Source organism: Clarias gariepinus, chromosome 28, assembly GCF_024256425.1.
Source record: "Clarias gariepinus isolate MV-2021 ecotype Netherlands chromosome 28, CGAR_prim_01v2, whole genome shotgun sequence".
In the NCBI taxonomy this organism is placed as follows: Eukaryota; Metazoa; Chordata; class Actinopteri; order Siluriformes; family Clariidae; genus Clarias; species Clarias gariepinus.
In genome coordinates, this window is record NC_071127.1 from 12,028,394 (window position 1) to 12,047,828 (window position 19,435).

General features: G+C 37.3%; 1 protein-coding gene across 8 annotated transcripts in view; it reads right to left on the reverse strand.

Moving 5' to 3' along the window:
- Positions 1-19,435, reverse strand: part of adgrb2 (adhesion G protein-coupled receptor B2) — a 450,506-nt gene that overhangs the window by 19,990 nt on the left and 411,081 nt on the right. For 6 of the 8 annotated variants that reach the window (XM_053490019.1, XM_053490013.1, XM_053490018.1 and 3 more), the window contains 2 exons: positions 14,602-14,637; positions 13,362-13,475 (listed from right to left, as the gene is read on the reverse strand). The exons of 1 other annotated variant lie outside the window; for it this stretch is intronic. In XM_053490019.1, coding sequence (XP_053345994.1) covers positions 13,362-13,475; positions 14,602-14,637 — 150 coding nt within the window. The remainder of the gene's footprint in view (positions 1-13,361; positions 13,476-14,601; positions 14,638-19,435) is intronic. One more of the 8 variants, XM_053490014.1, reaches the window with a different exon arrangement.

Consider the following 19,435-nt stretch of genomic DNA (forward strand, 5'->3'; position numbering starts at 1 on the left):
TTGAGTAGACTTTAACTCTTGTAACAGTACTTTTACTCCATTACTTATACCGTTGCTATTTCTTTCTCCTGAATTTTTTCCCCTACATTTTTAAAAATTGTTTTCTATTTATTTTTCACTTACACAACAACTCTTTTGTCTTGACTCTACAGATAACTGAACTGTTTATTCTCCCTAGTCAATCATATCAAAGCCCAAAGAAAGCTTGAGTGGCAGCAGCAGAACTGGTGCTAACGGCTCATAATAATGAAGGTTGTTTGGCGGAGACGTGAAGGATGTCTCAAGCAGTATTAACATTATAATGCATGCTGTTGTATCATTTTTGCTTTTCAAAGTCTTTTGAGATATCGGCATTCAGACTTTAATTTGAGGAAAACAAGAGTCGCAACCTCAACACGGCATCGTTTCAGTTACAAACGTGGTCATGAAAGAATCTCGCAATTTTCTGTTTTGTTTTATTATTTGTATTATTTTACAAACCAATCTGGCTATAAAGACAAATTGTGTGCCCTACTACTTTTAAATAATTGGGATTCACCTTTTAGTGTGGCGAAAGTAGTGAATACAAACCTCTACATGTTCCTCAACATCATCAAATAACTGATTCAGTATCAGTATTACAGTATATTATTTTCCTTTAACAAAAACAAGCCACACTATGGTTTATTCCTAAAACAACAACAACAAACAATACTATGGCTTATTCCTTATATATTATTTAAAACTGGAAATGGCATTCACCTTTTTCAGATACACATCCAGATGTTTTTATATCTGCTGGGAACTTGCAGTTTGCTTCTTTTACTACTCAATGTATAATTCCTCTGGGCAACATAATCCGTAAGCATGGTATTAGTTTTCATTGTTATGCTGATGACACACAGTTATATGTCTCAGCAAAACCAGATGAGATAAACCAGCTTACTAAAGTTGAGCAATGTGTGCAGGACATAAGAAATTGGATGCTAATTAACTTCCTTCTGCTTAACCCAGGGCCTATCCACACGGAGACGCGTTTCACTGTATACGTATAAATTTATCGTATTGGCGTTTCGTCCACACGGATCAGGCGTTTTAGGAGACTGAAACCGCTATTTTTTGAAACCCGGTTCCAAAGTGGATAAATCTGAAAACGACACCCTTGCGTCTTCGTGTGTACGGCCAATCCGTATATTTTGTGAAACGATGATGTCATCACATCATGTGTCGGCTGCGTCACACGTAACAGCAACAACAATAATGGCGGACTACATGATTGTGTTCGTGTGGCTACAAAGCCTACTAGCTTTATTACAGCAAAATCTATTGCTTCTATGCAACTGTTATGAGCAACAAGCGATAATGGACAACACCATCTTGGTTCGTATACAGCGCGCAAGGTTATGCGCATGCTCAAAGTCTTCTTCTCCGTGTATAGTGTATCTCTATGGCAGAATTACAGCGCCCCATACTGGTCTGGCATATATACTACACTGTTTTCAGTGGTTTCGTGTGTACGCAGATATTTCTTGAGACGACGCCGTGTTCACGCAAAAAAATGATCGGATAGGGAACGCACCGGCTTCGTGTGGACGAGGTCCCAGATAAGACAGAAGTTCTAGTCATAGGACCGCATACAGCTAGAAGTAAGGTTTTAGTTTACACTGTAATTTTAGATGGCCTTTTTGTTCCATCAAGTGCGACAGTAAAAGACCTTGGTGTGAATATATATTCCAACCTTTCGTTTGAAGCTCATGTAGATAATATTACCAGGATAGCATTCTTTTACCATTCTTAATATTGCCAAGATAAGAAATATATTGTCGCTAAACGATGCAGAAAAACTAGTTCCTGCTTTTATCACCTCTAGGTTGGACTATTGTAATGCCCTACTGTCTGGTTGTTCAGCTAGGTGCATAAACAAGCTTTAGCTAGTCCAGAATGCAGCAGCGAGAGTCCTCACTAGAACCAGAAGATATGAGCACATCACCCCTATCTTATCTTCACTGCATTGGCTCCCTGTGAAATTTCACATTGATTTTAAAATACTACTTTTGACATATAAAGCATTAAATGGTCTCGCGCCGCAGTACCTGAGCGAACTGCTAGTGTCTTACGATTTGCCACACCTACTTCGATCAAAGGATGCAGGCTGCTTGTCATCATTTTGAAAACTACATTTTCAAAATGATGACATTTTCAAAATGATTATGAAAAATACCGCTGGGGGCAGAGCTTTTTCTTACAAAGCCCCAAAATTATGGAATAGTCTTCCAATTAGTGTCCGGGACTCAGACAAAGTCTTAGTGTTTAAGTCCAGGCTAAAAACCTATTTATTTAATCAAGCATTTTTATAAATAGATTTTCCATGGGTAAAGGAGCAGATCTGGGGGACTCATGGACGTAGAGTATTATGGTGAACTGGTATGTTTAGATGCTGTCTTCCTCACTCTCATTGATCACTCAGGTTTGCTGACGGTGAGGTGATTGTTTGCTTTACATGTCAGGAAGCCCTCATGTCTGTGTTTCCTTCTGGCTCTTCCATTTAGTTATGCTGTCATAGTTAGTCCTGCCGGAGTCTCTGCTTGCACTCTACAGTTAATATACATTCACATTATACATTATATGACTGTGACCATACCTAACTGTTCTCTTCTGCTCTCTCTTTTCCCTCTTTCTCCTTCCCTCTCTCTGTCGAGCTACACATGTCGTTCCTGAGCTGCCGGTGATCCAGACTCCCTCTGCCCTCCGGACCTGTCTGACCCATCCTGGTGCCCTGCTTCTGGTTGAAGATCTCGTCACATGGATGCCCCGTGTGTCTTTTTGGGATGCGTCCCATGTCTGGGGATGGTTCTCTCTACCTAGAAGACGGTTCTGGCCTCGACTGGTGTTGGCAGCTGTTTCTCTGAGGACTTGACTGTTCGATAGTTCATGACTGGAACTTTATACAATTATACCCGAGTTTTAATAACTAACTGGACTCCATATTAACATCAATTACATGTCGCCCTCGGCTTGCTCACCAGGGACTATCTGCATTCACATTCCATACAAACTTAAATAATTCTTTTGATTGTGTAAAGCTCCTTTGGGACAATGCCAATTGTTAAAAGTGCTACACAAATAAAATTTAATTGAATTGAAAATTAATGGATCCTTTCACAGTGTATGTCACTCGGAATACTTTTACTTAAAAGTACAGTATAAGAAAGATATGAAAGCTAAGGTTGGGGTAAGAATAAGTAGAAGCCTTTCTCTTGCATGTGCATTGCAGCACAGGGAAAATTTTTCTTTACACAGAGCATCTTGTTAGAAAGATGGGGTCAAAGTGCAGGATCAGTCATGACATGGCAGCCATAGAGCAGAGAGGATTAAGGGCCTTGCTCAAGGGGCCTAATAGTAGTGGCTTGATGGTGCTGAAGATTAAGCCGCTGACCCTCTGATCAGTAACCTACAGTGTTGAGCCAACAATGTCCCAATAGTGTCTAAGTTAATGTTTATACGTACAAATTTCAGAATGGTAGAATTTCGTATTTTCGTCAACAAATATGTAAAGACATGATTAGTTGGTTTGAGTTTAATTGGATAGAGTGAGATATATATTATATCTAATCTCTAGATTGAGATTGTGTATACAGTATATATATATATATATATATATATATATATATATATATATATTATACATACATATACACACACACATACAGTAGTAGCTAGTAAATGATTGACGTTTGTTTTACTACCTGCAACAAAAAAAATTAAATGTAATATAAATAAAAAAACAAATTATATATATATATATATATATATATATATATATATATATATATATATATATATATATATATATATATATATATATGGCTTTACTGCATGCTAGTTGTTTATTCTTTATTAATTTATGTTCATGTTGCATCTTAATGATTACAAAGCACTGTTTATGTTGTGAAAATTACTGCATTTGGACTAGTTTGGCTTGCACCATGTATAACCGACCCAAAATGCTCTTCTGGGTGTGAAAAGAAGTATTTTTGTAGGATAAAATAGTCAGTATGAATCCTGGGATTAACACAAGAAAATCATTATTAATGCAACAGCAGCTACAGTAGGTACTGTACATAGAGGTTTTCAGTTAAGTACAAGTAGGTGCTTAGTTAAGTACAGATGTGGCCATTAAGAATGCATGTTTTTTTCCGCGGAAGGCTGCAGTTGGTCTCACGGAGTGCCGCTAAATACCGCAAGTACTTAGTTAAGAAATCTATATCATATATTAAATGTAGTCAAGTGTATCTGCTATTTTCTTATCAGACCAGCATAAACCAAATAAAAGATTAGCAAAATTATTCCTGAAAAACAATATATCAGTTTCTATTGTAAGATAATGCTGGTAATTATCTGCCTTTATTTATAAAGAATATTCAATTAATGAAAGAAGATAGACATGGTTTACATGTTCTACCGGTTCTTAGAGAGTTTCCTCTGGGTACTCTGATTACTTCCCACAGTCCAGAAACATGCAGAGTAGATTAAACAATGTTTCTAAATTCCCTGTACTGTGCCCTGCAATGAATTAACACCCCATCCAGCGTGTACCCTGTCTAGTGCCCCAAGTACCCATGGGATCGACTCCAGGGATCCCGCTACCCTGTACAGAATAAGCGCTATGACAAGTATGTGAGGGAGTGAAAAAAAGAAAATGTAAAGCTTGGAACTAGTAACAAAAAAAGTGTCAGAATAGCAGATACATTGGGCTATATTCAATAAATTTATTTTGAGACAATTTTTTGCAGTAATCTTTAATTAGAAAAAGTTTGTAACTTGTGGGAACAGCAATGCATCAAGGGAGTTAATCTGGCTACTCTGTCTCTTCTTTTAATCTTCAATTAATATGGCATTTGATGTGAAATTCGACATGACCTTTATGTGACCACCTTAAATCGGGAAGACATGACTGGTAATAAAGAACCGAAAACACGAATAAAATAATTTTATATATACTGTATATAGTAGAGGAATGCACAATCTATTCAAAATATTTAATGTACTGTGTTACTACCCACCTCTGTTTGCCTTAAAACAATTGACAATGTGATTATTATTGTTCCTGAAAAAGAAATTGTAAGCAATAAACTAGGCTATGAGGCAAGTTATAGCCAATTCAATCCACATTTTAGAAGCCAAAAATGTTGGCTTCCTCTATAGCCCAACTTTCATGCTGTGTTCATTTGTGCTCGCATTTGCCACAACTAGATTGAACGCAAGGTTCGAGTCCTTCATCCATTTAGAATCGTATGGGGTGTCTCTGCTAAAGTTATCGCCATACAGCATCATCATTTAGAGGTTAACTGCCTTTCAAACTGCACCGAGGACTTCAATTGCTAACGTGTAGCCTATTCAGGGGCAACGACTGATCCATCCATGTGTTATGGTAGAAAATAGAGATTGGGGGGATAATGACATTGGCTTTTACAGGAGAAAGAAAATGGATGGAAAGGAGAAGGAAACAAATGGACAGGGAAAAAATAGACTTGAACCACACTGTGGAAGAAGAGAAAGAAATCGAGTGGTTATTCTGAGGGGCACACTTAGTACGAGAGTGCTTGAAAGTGTTAAAAACCTCAATAGGTCTATTATTACATAAATAAGAAAAAAAGGAAATGATTTTGAATAAAAGGTACTCGTACAATTTACTATGCTCAAAACTTACTATAAAGAATGCAACATGTAAATTGGATGTTTTAAATGTTTTATTTTTTTATTTATTTATTGTTTAACTTTTGTTTAATCAATATATACTATAAGTGTCATGATCTTGCAATATAGAGTGACGACTTTTTTTTTTTTTCAGCACAGCCTAGGCAGTACAAACATGACCTGGCAAATATATACACACAGTAGCACAGATACATACTGTATGATCCTGTGTTTTTATGGTTGTATTTACTGTAGTGGTTTTATTGACCAAATAATAATACTAAAAATGTATATAAAAGTAATGATAACAATTCGACCTGTAATACAGTCATGTTCAAAAACTAGTACCACTTCTTTTAATTTTTGTTAAATCATAGCAGTTTTCAATATCAGGCAAATACAACATCAGACAAATACTGTAACATGTAACTTTTTGCCTGTGCTTTTATTTATATATATATATATATATAAATAATAAAACCATAATAAAGGACCCCATAATAAAAGTCCTTATGATTTAATAGCTTGCTGATCCACCTTTTTCAGCAATAACCTGAAGGACTCATTTTCTGTACGAGTTTATCAGTGCCTCACATCATTGTGGAGGAATTTTGACCCACTCTACTTCATAACATTCTTTTAGTTCATTAAGCTTTTTGGACAATTTGTATTTCTTAACTTTCATTCTTTAGTTTCTGCCATTTCTGAAGTTCATGGTCGACCTATTGACTGCAAGGTGCCAAGCTCCTGTGGCTGCAAAACAAGCCCAAACCATAATTCCTCCACCACCATGATTAACAGAGGGTATGAGGTTGAATTCAGGGCTCCTAAATTGCTGTTTCTCAAATATGCACTAGATATGGCAACAATGTTCCAGAAATCCTGTGGTTTGTGCAAATGCAGTAACCCCTGAGGCTTTCTCCTGGCAAACAAACTGTACCTGTTCATTCTTCTTCTAATTGTGTCATCATGGACTTTGGCATTTACCATGCTCAGTGAGGCATGTAGGGTCTAAGTGTTAGCTCTTTTTTTGTATTTCTTTAATGGCATACTCTCACTCCAACACTGATCAGAGCAACAATAGCTTATCGTGGGAGTCCGAGCCCACACCCAAGTAAAAAGGGATACAATAGCGCTTTCCTCAAAGTGTGTTACACTCCTTACTAAAAAATGTGTTTGGTGGCTTCATATGCAGCAGCATGTGTTCTCGTGTTTGGGAGTGCTCTAACAAGATAGATTGGAATTTTACATGACAAATTATGGAGAAAATTGGACCAGTTTGTCCATTAAACGTCTCAGATCCCACCAATGTATCCAAAACACTTACTGAGTAAGATGGATGGATAGATAGATAGATAGATAGACAGACCAACCAAAAGTCAAATAATGATGTTGTTGGTCTTTCGGCTGCTCCGGGCAAGGGGTCGCCACAGCGCATACCCAGTCCGCACTACAACTTGGCCCGCATGGCAGGTGAAACACCTACCACTGAACCACCAGTGCCCTCTAAAGTCAAATGATGGTTTATTTAATTAATTAATAATTGTGAGCCTTGTAACCTGGCCTAATACTGTATACAATAATGTATACATGGCCTAATACTGAGTTTTTTGCTCCCTTGTAGCTCCAGGGGCTCTGGTTCAATACTTAGTTTGGATTTCTTCATGTCTAGTCTGTCTGTTTCATATGATCTCCCAAACTGTAAGGGTCATTTGGACGGGTGACTTGTCCACGCTATTAACACCAAGTGTTGATGAATGGGTGCATGTGGGTGGTGTCCCTTTAATGTCCTGCTAATGGCATTCTGGACTGCATCACTCATTCTTATTATAGGTTTCAGGTCCACCATAAAAAAAAGAAAGCGGCTGTTGAAAATATACAAATACTGTAAATGAATGAACAACAGCTGTTCTTTTTCTTTTAACAATTTGAACTCCAAATTAACTACAGTTCTTAACTAGGGACCACCTTCATGTAAAGTTCTACAAATTGTCATGATTGGAGTGTTACAGGCTGATATAATTGCTGTGGGTGCAAAGAGTAGGCATAAACGCAGAGGGGTGTTGTAAACAAAGAGTCTTAATAATATTAATAACAAATAAATCAACGAACAAATAAACTCCAACAATAACCAAAAGTATATGGCAAAAGACAGACTTAATGACATTTACAGGCTCTAATACCTGTTACACAAAAGACAAGCACTATGGCGAAACAGGCATAAGGACATAAACAGGCTCTAATACCTGTTACACGAAAGATGAGCGCTATGATGAAACACAGGCTTAAGGAATTATACAAACACACTACGCCGGAAGCTAAAACGGATCAAGACCAGAGGGACACGCGAAGAGACTGGGAAAGACCAGAGGGACACGCGAAGAGACTGGGAAAGACCAGGGACACGCGAAGAGACTGGGAAAGACCAGGGACACGCGAAGAGACTGGGAAAGACCAGGGACACGCGAAGAGACTGGGAAAGACCAGGGACACGCGAAGAGACTGGGAAAGACCAGGGACACGCGAAGAGACTGGGAAAGACCAGGGTCACGCGAAGAGACTGGGAAAGACCAGGGTCACGCGAAGAGACTGGGAAAGACCAGGGTCACGCGAAGAGACTGGGAAAGACCAGGGTCACGCGAAGAGACTGGGAAAGACCAGGGTCACGTGAAGAGACTAGAGACATGAAGGGACTATGGCTGGGGGCATGGCAATCAGTTAGGCATGGCCGTTAGCTAAACATGATAATTAGCTAAACATAGCAATTAGCTCCACATGGCTATTAGCTAAACATGCTCCTAGCCAAACATACAGTACACCTAGCTAAACACACAAGTAAAGAACAGGAGGACACAAACAATACTTACATAAACATTTAGCAGACACCACACTTCACATGACCGAGTCACCTCCACAACCATAGACACACACTGAACATCTAAACATTGCCAATACTAGAGACCAATTAAACCAAACTGAACTAAACTAAACAAAATACCCACATAAATGACAGTGGGACAAACTAACAATGCTCGACCCAGTTTCCCAGACTAAACAGCTATTTATAGATAATCTAATTAGCTACCTCGGCTTAGGTGTGCACTCGCATCACCTGGCCGAGGTGCCTTTTTGCAAACAAAAACTACAAAAAACGAAACAGTGACCTCTAGTGGTGGTCCCTTACACAAATGGACATTTACTATTTGAAAGGAAACATGCTTAAATGAATGGCATCTTCTATTGTCCTTAATTTTGGACTGACCATTTATTTATATTTTTACTTTTATTTGTTTGCCATTTCAAGATAAAAAATTTTTTTTCTGTAAAATGTCTGACAGTATATTTTCAAATTATTATAAACAGTAAATGTTTGGTCAGTTTTTTTAAGGGAAGGTTTTCTGCTACTTTCAAGTAGCCACTACAGCAATCCTTCTTAATTGAATCTAGGGAATTCAACCTTCTCAGGGACATACATTAGGTCCGTATACACAGCTCTCTTAAGGCTGTCTGTTCTCCTCATGGCATTCAGGGTGGACTGCACCAATCAAGGTCCTTCTTAAGGTCCCACTACAACATTAATTGGTTTGAGGTCTGGACTTTGACTAGGCCATTCCAAAACCTTGAGTCTTCTACTTTTTCAGCCATTCTTATTTAGATTTAACTGTGTGTTTCAGATCATTGTCCTGTTGAATGACCCAATTTCTTTTTTTTTTTTTTTTTTTTTTGGGGGGGGGGGGGGTATAATTCAAACCATACTTGTGCTTGTAGGAACTTTTGTGTTCTCATTGTAATCTCATAGACTTTTAACATGCACAGTGAGACCTGTAGGGTCTCTGCTTTTATAGAGGTATGCACACCTGCTGATGATCAATGAATCAAGAGATGATGATTACCTACCCTCTTAAATTCTGTAAAAGCAGTAAGTATTGCCCATGTGAAAAATGTAAGTTGTTGTACTTTTGAGGTTGTATTGGCTAACACAGAGACACAGAGAGCTATGATCAGATTACTTTTATTATGTTTTTACACACACACACACACACACACACACACACACACAAACTAGAAGTAAAAGAGGGGGTACTAACTTTAAAACATGTCTGTATTCTACTAGATCAATAGATGGTATAATCATGGTCAAAAATACAAAGGATTACAGTGATCCTAGATAAAACACCACTTTTTTTTTTTAGGAGAATTACATGAGGCTAATGCATGTATTTAAAGGAAAGATTAGAAGTATTCAGTTGCTCTCTTCTGCACACTCAACCTAGTGACTTGAGGATAAGATCAAAATGACTGACTGTCACAAGGCTTAGGCTCTGGGTTATTATAGTAATTACCAAAGCATAATCTCCATTCTGTGCACTTTCACAGATGCCATTATAACTGCAATTACTGCTTTGTCAAAGTTAACTGTGTGAGAGATTACAGAACGTGCCTGATGTTTCCCTGAAAGCAGCCTTGGCTACATCTCCCTCATTAAGAATGAAACAAAGCAAAAGTTAATGCCATTAGAATTCATGAGTGCGATCGAAATCACTCAGTCAAAATGCATGTTGGTGATTCGGTGGCATGGTCCGTGTTCCTTCCAAAATTTAAGGCAAATCCAAGTCAACAACTTGGAAACGAAATAGGGTGCAGACAGCATGACACAAATTAACTATGAGTGAACATGTAGTAAGTGCCCCTGAAGATTACCCTGGGAGTAGGTAATTGTTTTTAAATCTTAATGACATAAATCTCTTTTGGAAACAAGAGTGCAAAATTGTGTATGGGGTCTCTTTACTCCACTACTTATGGAGCATAAAACATTTAACAGCCCCTTTAACAGGAAACAGCATTGTACGCTTACCAAAGATATCAGGTCGCAGAAAAATGTAGTAAATGTTTTTAGTTCACAAACAGAATTTAATACGATATAAGCATTACAACATAAGCGTGATTAAAATCCAGCCATTTGGTAAAAAAAAAAAATCTGCAAAATTACTGTCATCAAATCAGTCATGCATCTTAGTTTAGGTAAGTACTGTGCTGTGATGTGTGTCAGGCTGATTTTACACCCTGTGGGTATTTGGTTTGGTAATATACTTATTTCTCTTTCAGTGTAACATTCAATAAACACTTGCTATCACAAAGGTCTGAAGCATTTACAAACTTGAATAAAATAAATGAATAAATATATAAATAAATACAAATTACACAGTACTGTGCAAAAGTCTTATGCACCATATTATATGCTGTGCCAATTTAGTTATATATGTTTATCATGTCTGCATAATTATGTACAAAATCATTCGGTATTTCCATATATAACTTAAAATTGAATATATAAATAATATTACAGGAGAATATATACTGTACATGGCTGTGCATATGCATTTTACTCTTACTCTACTGCATCCTAAAACAAATATCTGTACTTTCTATTTCACTACATTTCTGTTGTCTTACATAACCACAGTGGTTTGTAGTATCTAAAGGAGTACTATTACTACCTGCTGACTGTTATACATGATTGTGTGATTTGCCTTCCCTCCGTAAAACACTCAATCATATAGCAGGTGTTTAAAATCAGAGACAAAAATGGTTGCAGGTAGCAAAGAAAACAGGACATTTATAGTCAGGAATCAGAGAGGGGTCTTTAAGGCTACTGTGAGCAAATACAAGCTTGGTACTTTTGATACTTAAGTAAATTTAAAGGTCAGTACTTTTATTTAAGTAGCATTATAAATGGATGACTTCTATTTTTACTCGAGAAATATTTCAGCTGAGATATACCTAGATTTACTCAAGTACAGAATTTCTGTACGTATATACCCAATATAATATAATTATATATTATATAATTGCATTTTGTTTTCAAACTTAAGAACATCCTCAAAAAGCTTCAAGAAAGAGAAAAATAGTAACTGGCAAATCAACAATTTTAACACTTTGCCATTGTAGGGCTTATACAGCATTGGGTGACAACACCCATAAGCCATTGCATGTGACTGCACAAGCACAAGCACAATGAGCACAGTGTTGTCTAATAAAGCACAAGCATTAATGTCACAGATTATATAACACTTATTGTCAGGTTTCAGTCTTCCTCACTTTATTTGTATAATATTACATAGTCCTCACTAGCCCCACTGTGCCTTGTTCATGTTTCGTAGTCTTTGTGTTTCAATTGTTTCACTGAAAATATCATGTACCTGTACTTGCATCTCTCTCCACTATGCATTCATGAGATGCTGTTTTATATGAAATAACATGAACTTACCTTCTCGGAAGGATATGAAGGATAAAGAACAAAAAGTTCCCTAATAAAAAAATGTTTAAAAAGTGTTTTTAGTGTTGCTTGGGTATGACAGGAAGAAAAAAACCCTCAAGATGTGCTTTTATTAAAACAGAATCAGTTTCTGTGTGGCAAGGATGTCTTATACCACCCAGTCTTTGATTATTTTCATACAACATCATGGCCTTTTGTTTTATCCCCTACTTAATCACTGTCATTGCCAAAGCACACAAAAAAGAGAACATTAGAAGCAACTATGTAAGAAAGCCTAAATCTTGCTGGAAGTTATTAAATGGTTGCTCTCAGTTCCTAATGTGGTTCTAAATGTGCACTTTATTAAGGGTAGTTGCACTTGGGAGTAAATAGAAGACTCATTAACATAAATATGTGTTCTACAAATACTTTGGGTGTGCCTTTTTTTCCCATTTAGATTAGATCTACAGTTTCCAAAAACAGCATGTCTTAAAAAATAGGATGTTTAAAATGCTGGTATATGCTGTGTACGGTATACTAGGATTTATTTTAATACACATAGTTACATTATAAGGTATTATTAATACAGTAAGTCCCCTCTCCGTTCTAAGAGCTCACTTATAAGTCCAGTTTGTTCGTAAGTCCAACAAACATTATCTAGATTCTATTATACTAACACAATAGGCTATACACAGTATAAAACCAACATGTTCCATGATCTTGTTCTTGTTCTTTAAAATTGTGATGATGGTTGAACAATTAATGTTAAAAGAACGAGCAATGTCTGTCATCTTTTCACTTGCTCCATTCTCTCAATTATTTGCACTTTTTTATTCATTCACTTATATTGCTTTGTGCTTCTTAGCAGTGCCAGCTTCATCGGCGATGCGTTTACGCTTGCTTCCTGGCATCCTGGGATGCACACTGCAAGCATGTGACAACGTATACAAGCATGTGATAAAACTTTAGTGATTGAACATATGTGTGTGCATATTCGTATCTTTGATAGTTCGTAACTCGAATATTCGTATGTAGGGTACTTACTGTACTGCTAATTGCATTTTAAGGTGTAGTTCTCAATTAGATTAGAAGTATTATCCAATACCATACAGTGGGGCAAACAAAGTAGTTAGTCAGCCACTAATTGTATACTTATGATGAAAATTACAGGCCTCTCTCATCTTTTTATGTGGGAGAACCTGCACAATTGGTTGCTGACTAAATACTTTTTTGCCCCACTCTATAAATAAAAGTGTAATTGCTTAGTTCATGTATTATGGTGTCATGACTCGTTCAGTCTTTGGAGTGATAACAAAAAAAAAATCCTTAAATAATCCTTAAAGCATCACGGTAATAAAAGTTCCCATGTGACTAGTGCAGAAGTACGACACTTCCCATCCCCCATCCCAAAAACAGTTTAGACTCTTACCTTAAACTTGGCCATGGCAGCATCCCTGCTATACCTATCTATGGTGTGGAACTTGGTGGAGTGGTTGAGTTCATGGTAGAGCTCTGAGTGTCTTTTGCGAGTGTGCATCACTTTCTAGAAGGAAGGTACAAGAAAAGCAACAAAACAAAAAAAAATAAACAGAATAAACGGGAAGGGGACAGAAGATGATGGTGGTGGAGAGACAGACTAGGGGTGGGGTATGTACAGTAGCTGGCAATATTTGCCAACCATTACTAAGGATTTATTTTATTTTTTAGTCTCTAAAACACTGATTCTAAATGCCAAAGGAATCAGGGTCACAGCAGGATTTCTTTGTTCGGTGGCATTCTCTACAGGGCGACACAGTTTTCCCTGTGTACCGATTTAATTAAAGGTGGTTTAAAGCTAACAGACATGGCTGCTCGCTACAAAATTTAGATCATCCTGGGTCAAATCACACTGTGAAATCAAACTCCAATTATGTCTCATAGTGGATAAGAACTGTGACCTTGTACCAATCACTTTTCACCAAATCCTGTGATAGCACTGGGTGGCCAGATATTGTAGACTGACTGTTTTTTTCTTTTTCTTCTTTCTTTCTCCCAGACAGAAACACCATGCAGCCCTGTCCAGGATGGAAGAAGTAATGAAACTAAAAGCAACTGGGTTTTGTTAGTAACATACCTTTGCTTGAGAGGATGCCTCCATGTTGGAAAGCAAAACTCCAGCAACGTTCACAAAAGAATGACCTGAATTAGCTTTGTTTAGGCACCAAATCACTTTGATCCATGAACAACTTGCAACAAAGTAGTTAGAATAAAATCTGATGTTGACTGGAGGTTTGCTGGTTTCCGGAGCTTAGTCATTCCCCAGGCGTCTTATGTGCACACTCTCTCACTAATCACACGCTCACAGCCCAGTGTTTCTGCAGTCACAACATTTAAACAAATCAGTTTTGTCATGATATTCTCGTCCAGATCCTTTTTTTAAACACTAGCATTGTTTGGTACAATATGAAAGGAGCTCCATTTCCAATCCGGAACAGGATTTGAATCAAGACTGATGAAACACTGAACAACTCTACCATGAATTGAATGGCTGCTATTCTGATTGACAAATGCAAAGGGATACAAGCACGAAAGCAGCAATGCCATCAGGTCCTCTAGACAGCAATCAAACCCCTTCTCTAACAGCAAAGCGCAAACACTAAGCCAGGGTACAGAGGAGTACAAGGTCTTACCTCAAAGTCCAGCTCAGAGTATCGTACTCTTTTCCTCTAGGAAAGGTGGGGAGTGGAAAAAAGACATGATAAATTACAGCAATGTGTCAGTAAATAACCTATGAAAATGCCCTATCGACCCACCCCAGTGGACATATATTGATTATAACTGTGGAAATTTGGAGATTTGCTATTTCATGCTGGTGAACAATCTGGGTCATATCCCAGAAGGATGACAAGACAAATAATTTAAGTACTGGAAAATCCCTTAACAATGCTCTAAGAAAAAAGTTAAATCTAGAACTTTAAGAGCTTTTTTTGTGTAAATCCCTATTAGAGAACAAACTCTTATGAAACCCGTTTGTGTAACATAAAATGAGGACACTTCTCTCCCTGCTAGCAGAGGTTGTGGTGTAGGACTGTAGGAGTATTAGTGTGACTTTTAATTAAGATTTCTGTACAATATTTGAGCAGTTCAGTATCGAACCATTTATTGCAAACCTGGTTATTAATGCAAATTAACTTATTATGGTTTGAACCCATAACAGCTTGCTCTGATAAAGACCAATGAAGTTTCCACGTGTCTTAAAAATATAAAAGAACACAGTGGGAATAGGATCAACATGAAAAAAATTTACATTTATCAAGTTCTTGTTACGGTTTCAATGTATCTATTATGTTCCTACTAATATCCTATCATGCACATGATCATGCGCTCACCAGGTCCACCATTACCATGACCAATCAGATCAGACCATGCTCTTAGTGGGTGCTGAACATGTGATTATTACATTTCCATTATGTCTGGTGGGTTGGTATAAATACTGAAACACATGCAGTGCTTTTCATCATGAAGGATTTGGATCCAGTATTTATATTTAGTTCTCAGAACATTACATATAGTAGATGCGCTAATAACCTGCTGCATGTGTGCCACAAACTTGGTAAGCACCAGAAGAATGTTATTATGAACTTCTATCTTCAAGGTAGCGTGGTTTACAAGGTACCATGCTCATAGGACAAGCCTGAAGAAGTCAATGTGAGAACAACAACACGGAGACATCCCGATGACAACTTAACCATTCTTCCAGTGATTTCATGTCCTTACCAGGCTTTTTTTTTTTTTTTGAACACATAGTGGTAACATGGCTCAGTGAGACAGTTATTGTGTTCAGACATTTGCCTGGATTTTTCCTGCTAGATTGTAATTTCACTTTATTTGCTACAACCTTGACATGAATTCCTTCTCTGCTTAACAGGTTCCAATGTTACACAAGGTGTATTGTGTAAACAGCTATTATTTACAATTATCTATGGCGCATGATTAGAGTTTTACGAGGTAGTGTTATTGAGAAATAAAAAAAAAATCACAAGGAGTCACCTTATAAGCCTGGTTGTAATGCTTTTTACGATTATGGGCTCATGGAAATTGTCACCAAACGTTTTTTTTTTTTTTTTTTTTTTTTTTTGCAATCACCATAATGATCTTCTGCTGAAATGACCTTAAATACTTCATCTCATTTTCTACACACTGTTATAATCATAGTGAAGTCAATTCGGGATTTCCTACTTACTGTAACAGAGCACCTGACAGATCCACTAATACCTACACCATGGCACTTCAGTAATTCAAGATACATAATACAAAACCCAAAACGATCCAAGGTAAGTAAATCATGACCATGAACTGCACAAGCGAATATCAATTTGCAACAGTGTTTGTGAATGAAGTTTAATAATCAGTGGGGACTGCAGTGATTACTGTATGTTCCCGGTCTGAAATATTCCCAGATAAGCAAGAATATTTGTTACAAATTACTTAGCGGAGTCATATCCACTTGTTTATAAGGACCATACACATATTTAAGCTACCAGGACAAGTCTTGCATTTTATATATTTTTTTAATATAAGCTGTGGGAATGCATTTGTGGAAAAAATGGCGTGATAGTTTACACTAGTGGCCACTGCACAACTACACATTCGTAGACATTAGTTAAGTTAAACACAAGTCACTTTAAATATGTTACTTAAAGTATATTTGCACACCCCTGGACTTTCTGTTACCCGGATGCACAGTCACTTTAAACACTTTAAATCCGTGACATTTCTATTTATACTCAATTTATATTTAACCTCATTCCCACACATAGTCCTAAATTCTATATCTTTGTATTGCACAGCTGTTCTTATTTTCTTATTTACCATATTTTCATATATGTTTCTTATATTGTATATTTGGTCCTGTACAGTACAGCTGTCTCTTATTTTTCTATATTTTTTATATATGTCCCTTTTATTGCATATTTTGTACTGTACAGTTATGTTATGTTATTTTATTTTAATTCTATATTTTATTTTATTCTTTCTTAGTTAAATTTATCTTCTGTTTTCTTTTTCATATTTATTTTTCTATTTCATAGTCTTTTATTTTAAGGTCACGGGCAGTTGTCTAAAGCATTTCACTGCATATCGTACTGTGTATGACTGTGTATGTGACAAATAAAATTTGAATTTGAGCTCTTATAATAAAGGGATCCTCATACCCCTTTTCCACCAAGGTGGTTTCAGAGCTAGTTTGGAGTCAGTGCTCAATTTCGAATTGTTTTTTTAATTTTTAGCCATCCAAAGCACTGGCCCTCAGACAAAAAAAAAAAAAAAAAAAAAAAAAAAAAAAAACGGTTCCAGGGCAGCACCAAGAATTTGTTAGGCCAGAACAAAAAAAAAAAAAAAAAAAAACTTACTGTATGTCAGGAGCTATGGGTGGAATTATCATGAGCAACTAAAAGTTTGTGACAGCCATCTTTAAAAAATGGACTTAATAATGCTTTCTAGTAATAATAAATCTAGGACAACTGCTCGCAAAGCCATGTTGAAGTCCACCATTGTTTTGTTGTGCTTGCCACTCAAATTTTTTTGCACTGCTAGCTCTAGCACTCCCACCATCATTGCCATAAGCGATAACACTGATGCTACCTTTGCCGCTAGCATCGCCGGGAAAGTAGAAATGTATAAGGATGTATATAGTGACATAATGACGTGACTTACTAGCCCATAAAAAAACAAAGTAATTTCTTAGAAGGTTTGCTATTGAACAGGCACTGGCACCAGACATAAACTAGAACCTGGTTATTTTTGGTGGAAAAGGGGCTTTGGATGTTCTTTGGATCCTTCAAGGGGCTCTTGGGTGCACAGCAGATTTGTAAGACTTTAAGGTTTTTCATAGGAGTACATATGTATCCATGTAATAATGTATGTATGTATGTATGTATGTATGTATGTATGTATGTATGTATGTACGTATTAATGTATGTAAAAAAAAAAAAAAAACGGGTTTGAAAATGGTCACATGAGCGCTCTAGCCCAACAGTACAGTATATCATAAACTGTTACTCAAGCATATAATACCTCAAAAATAAGATTGAGTGGCAGAGGAGGCAAAATGCTAATACGCACTTAACAAAAATGCCACAACAACTTTAGAGTGGAAATTGTCACACCAGATTCTAGTTCATCTGAGTCTTATCCAAAATCCCTACTTGCAGTATGGTTTATAACACTTGAGCAGTGGATTCAGGGGCAGTACGGCACACATCATCTCTTTGAGCTGACACACAAGTGCTTGGGCTTATCCAGAATTACAGTGAAATCATGTCATCCAATAAGACATTACACAAAGTAATAACTGGGTCTGTAGCCATGTCAAACAAAGCCCAAGCACTTTTATATAGTACAGTATAGCACACACACACTCACGACTACAGAGGGCCTCTGGAAGACTCTGACTGCTGTGATTGTTTAAAATTTAAAGAGTTATAGAGCATAGAACAAATCTCAGGTATATCTATATAGTACTCACATTAATACATCTTTAATGACCCACAATTCAATTATCTTTCTAACAATTTCATAACAAAGCAAAGGCGACTTTGTGGTTAGCACTGTGGCCTTGTGCCTCCAGGGGAGTCCAGGGTTTAAGTCCCTCTTTTGCATGGGTGTGCGTAGAGTTTCATGTTCTCCCTGTGCTTGGTAGGTTTCGTCTGGGTATACCTCCCACAGTACAAAGACATTTTCACATTGCTTATAGTGTGTACAGTAAAGCCCTCGTTTGGAGGGCTATCTGGCCCTTCCCCTTACCCCTACCCCTCCAACCAAAAGAGAAATGAGACACCCCTACCCCTTCACGTGAACGCGCCAAACGGAGGGGTAGGGCTAAGTGTAGGGGTAAGGGGTAGAATTGGAAATGGGCTTAAGTGTGTGTATACTCATCATCTTCCAAGGTGACCCCGGCTAGCTCCCACAACCCTGTACAAAATCCTGTAAGTGTTCTGGAGAATGAGTGAGTGAGTACTTGCATAATAACATAATAAATTTGAAATGGCGACTTAAGAGTTAATGGCACTCTATAGATGTATAAGGATGGCCCTCAGCCAATTTGCATGCTTAATTTTTTTGTGTGGCATCTGGCTTATTTATGTCTTTGCAATCTTCTTAAGGTCTATACCCCAACACTATGTCAGTTAGAGTTGCCAGGTCTTAGTGACAAAAGCAGCTCTATAGCCATTTACAGTAGCAGCTTCTTGCCAAGATGCCCAGTGGTTACCGTGCAGCCCATTATGTACTGCACATGCATGCCAGTTTGGATGGCAAAGTTGTTCTATCATTTAGTCACATGACCCATTTCATCCCTAAAGCCATGCCAGTACCGTAAACTGCAAAACAATGAGTGTGTTATACTTTGTGCCATGACGCTTTGGTAGTCTTCTGCCATAAAAGAGAGCAGCACTGGAAGTTCCACATTTTTTTTTCACAGCAAGTAGGCCTGTTGTTATTTTTGTTCTGTTTACATTTTTATTT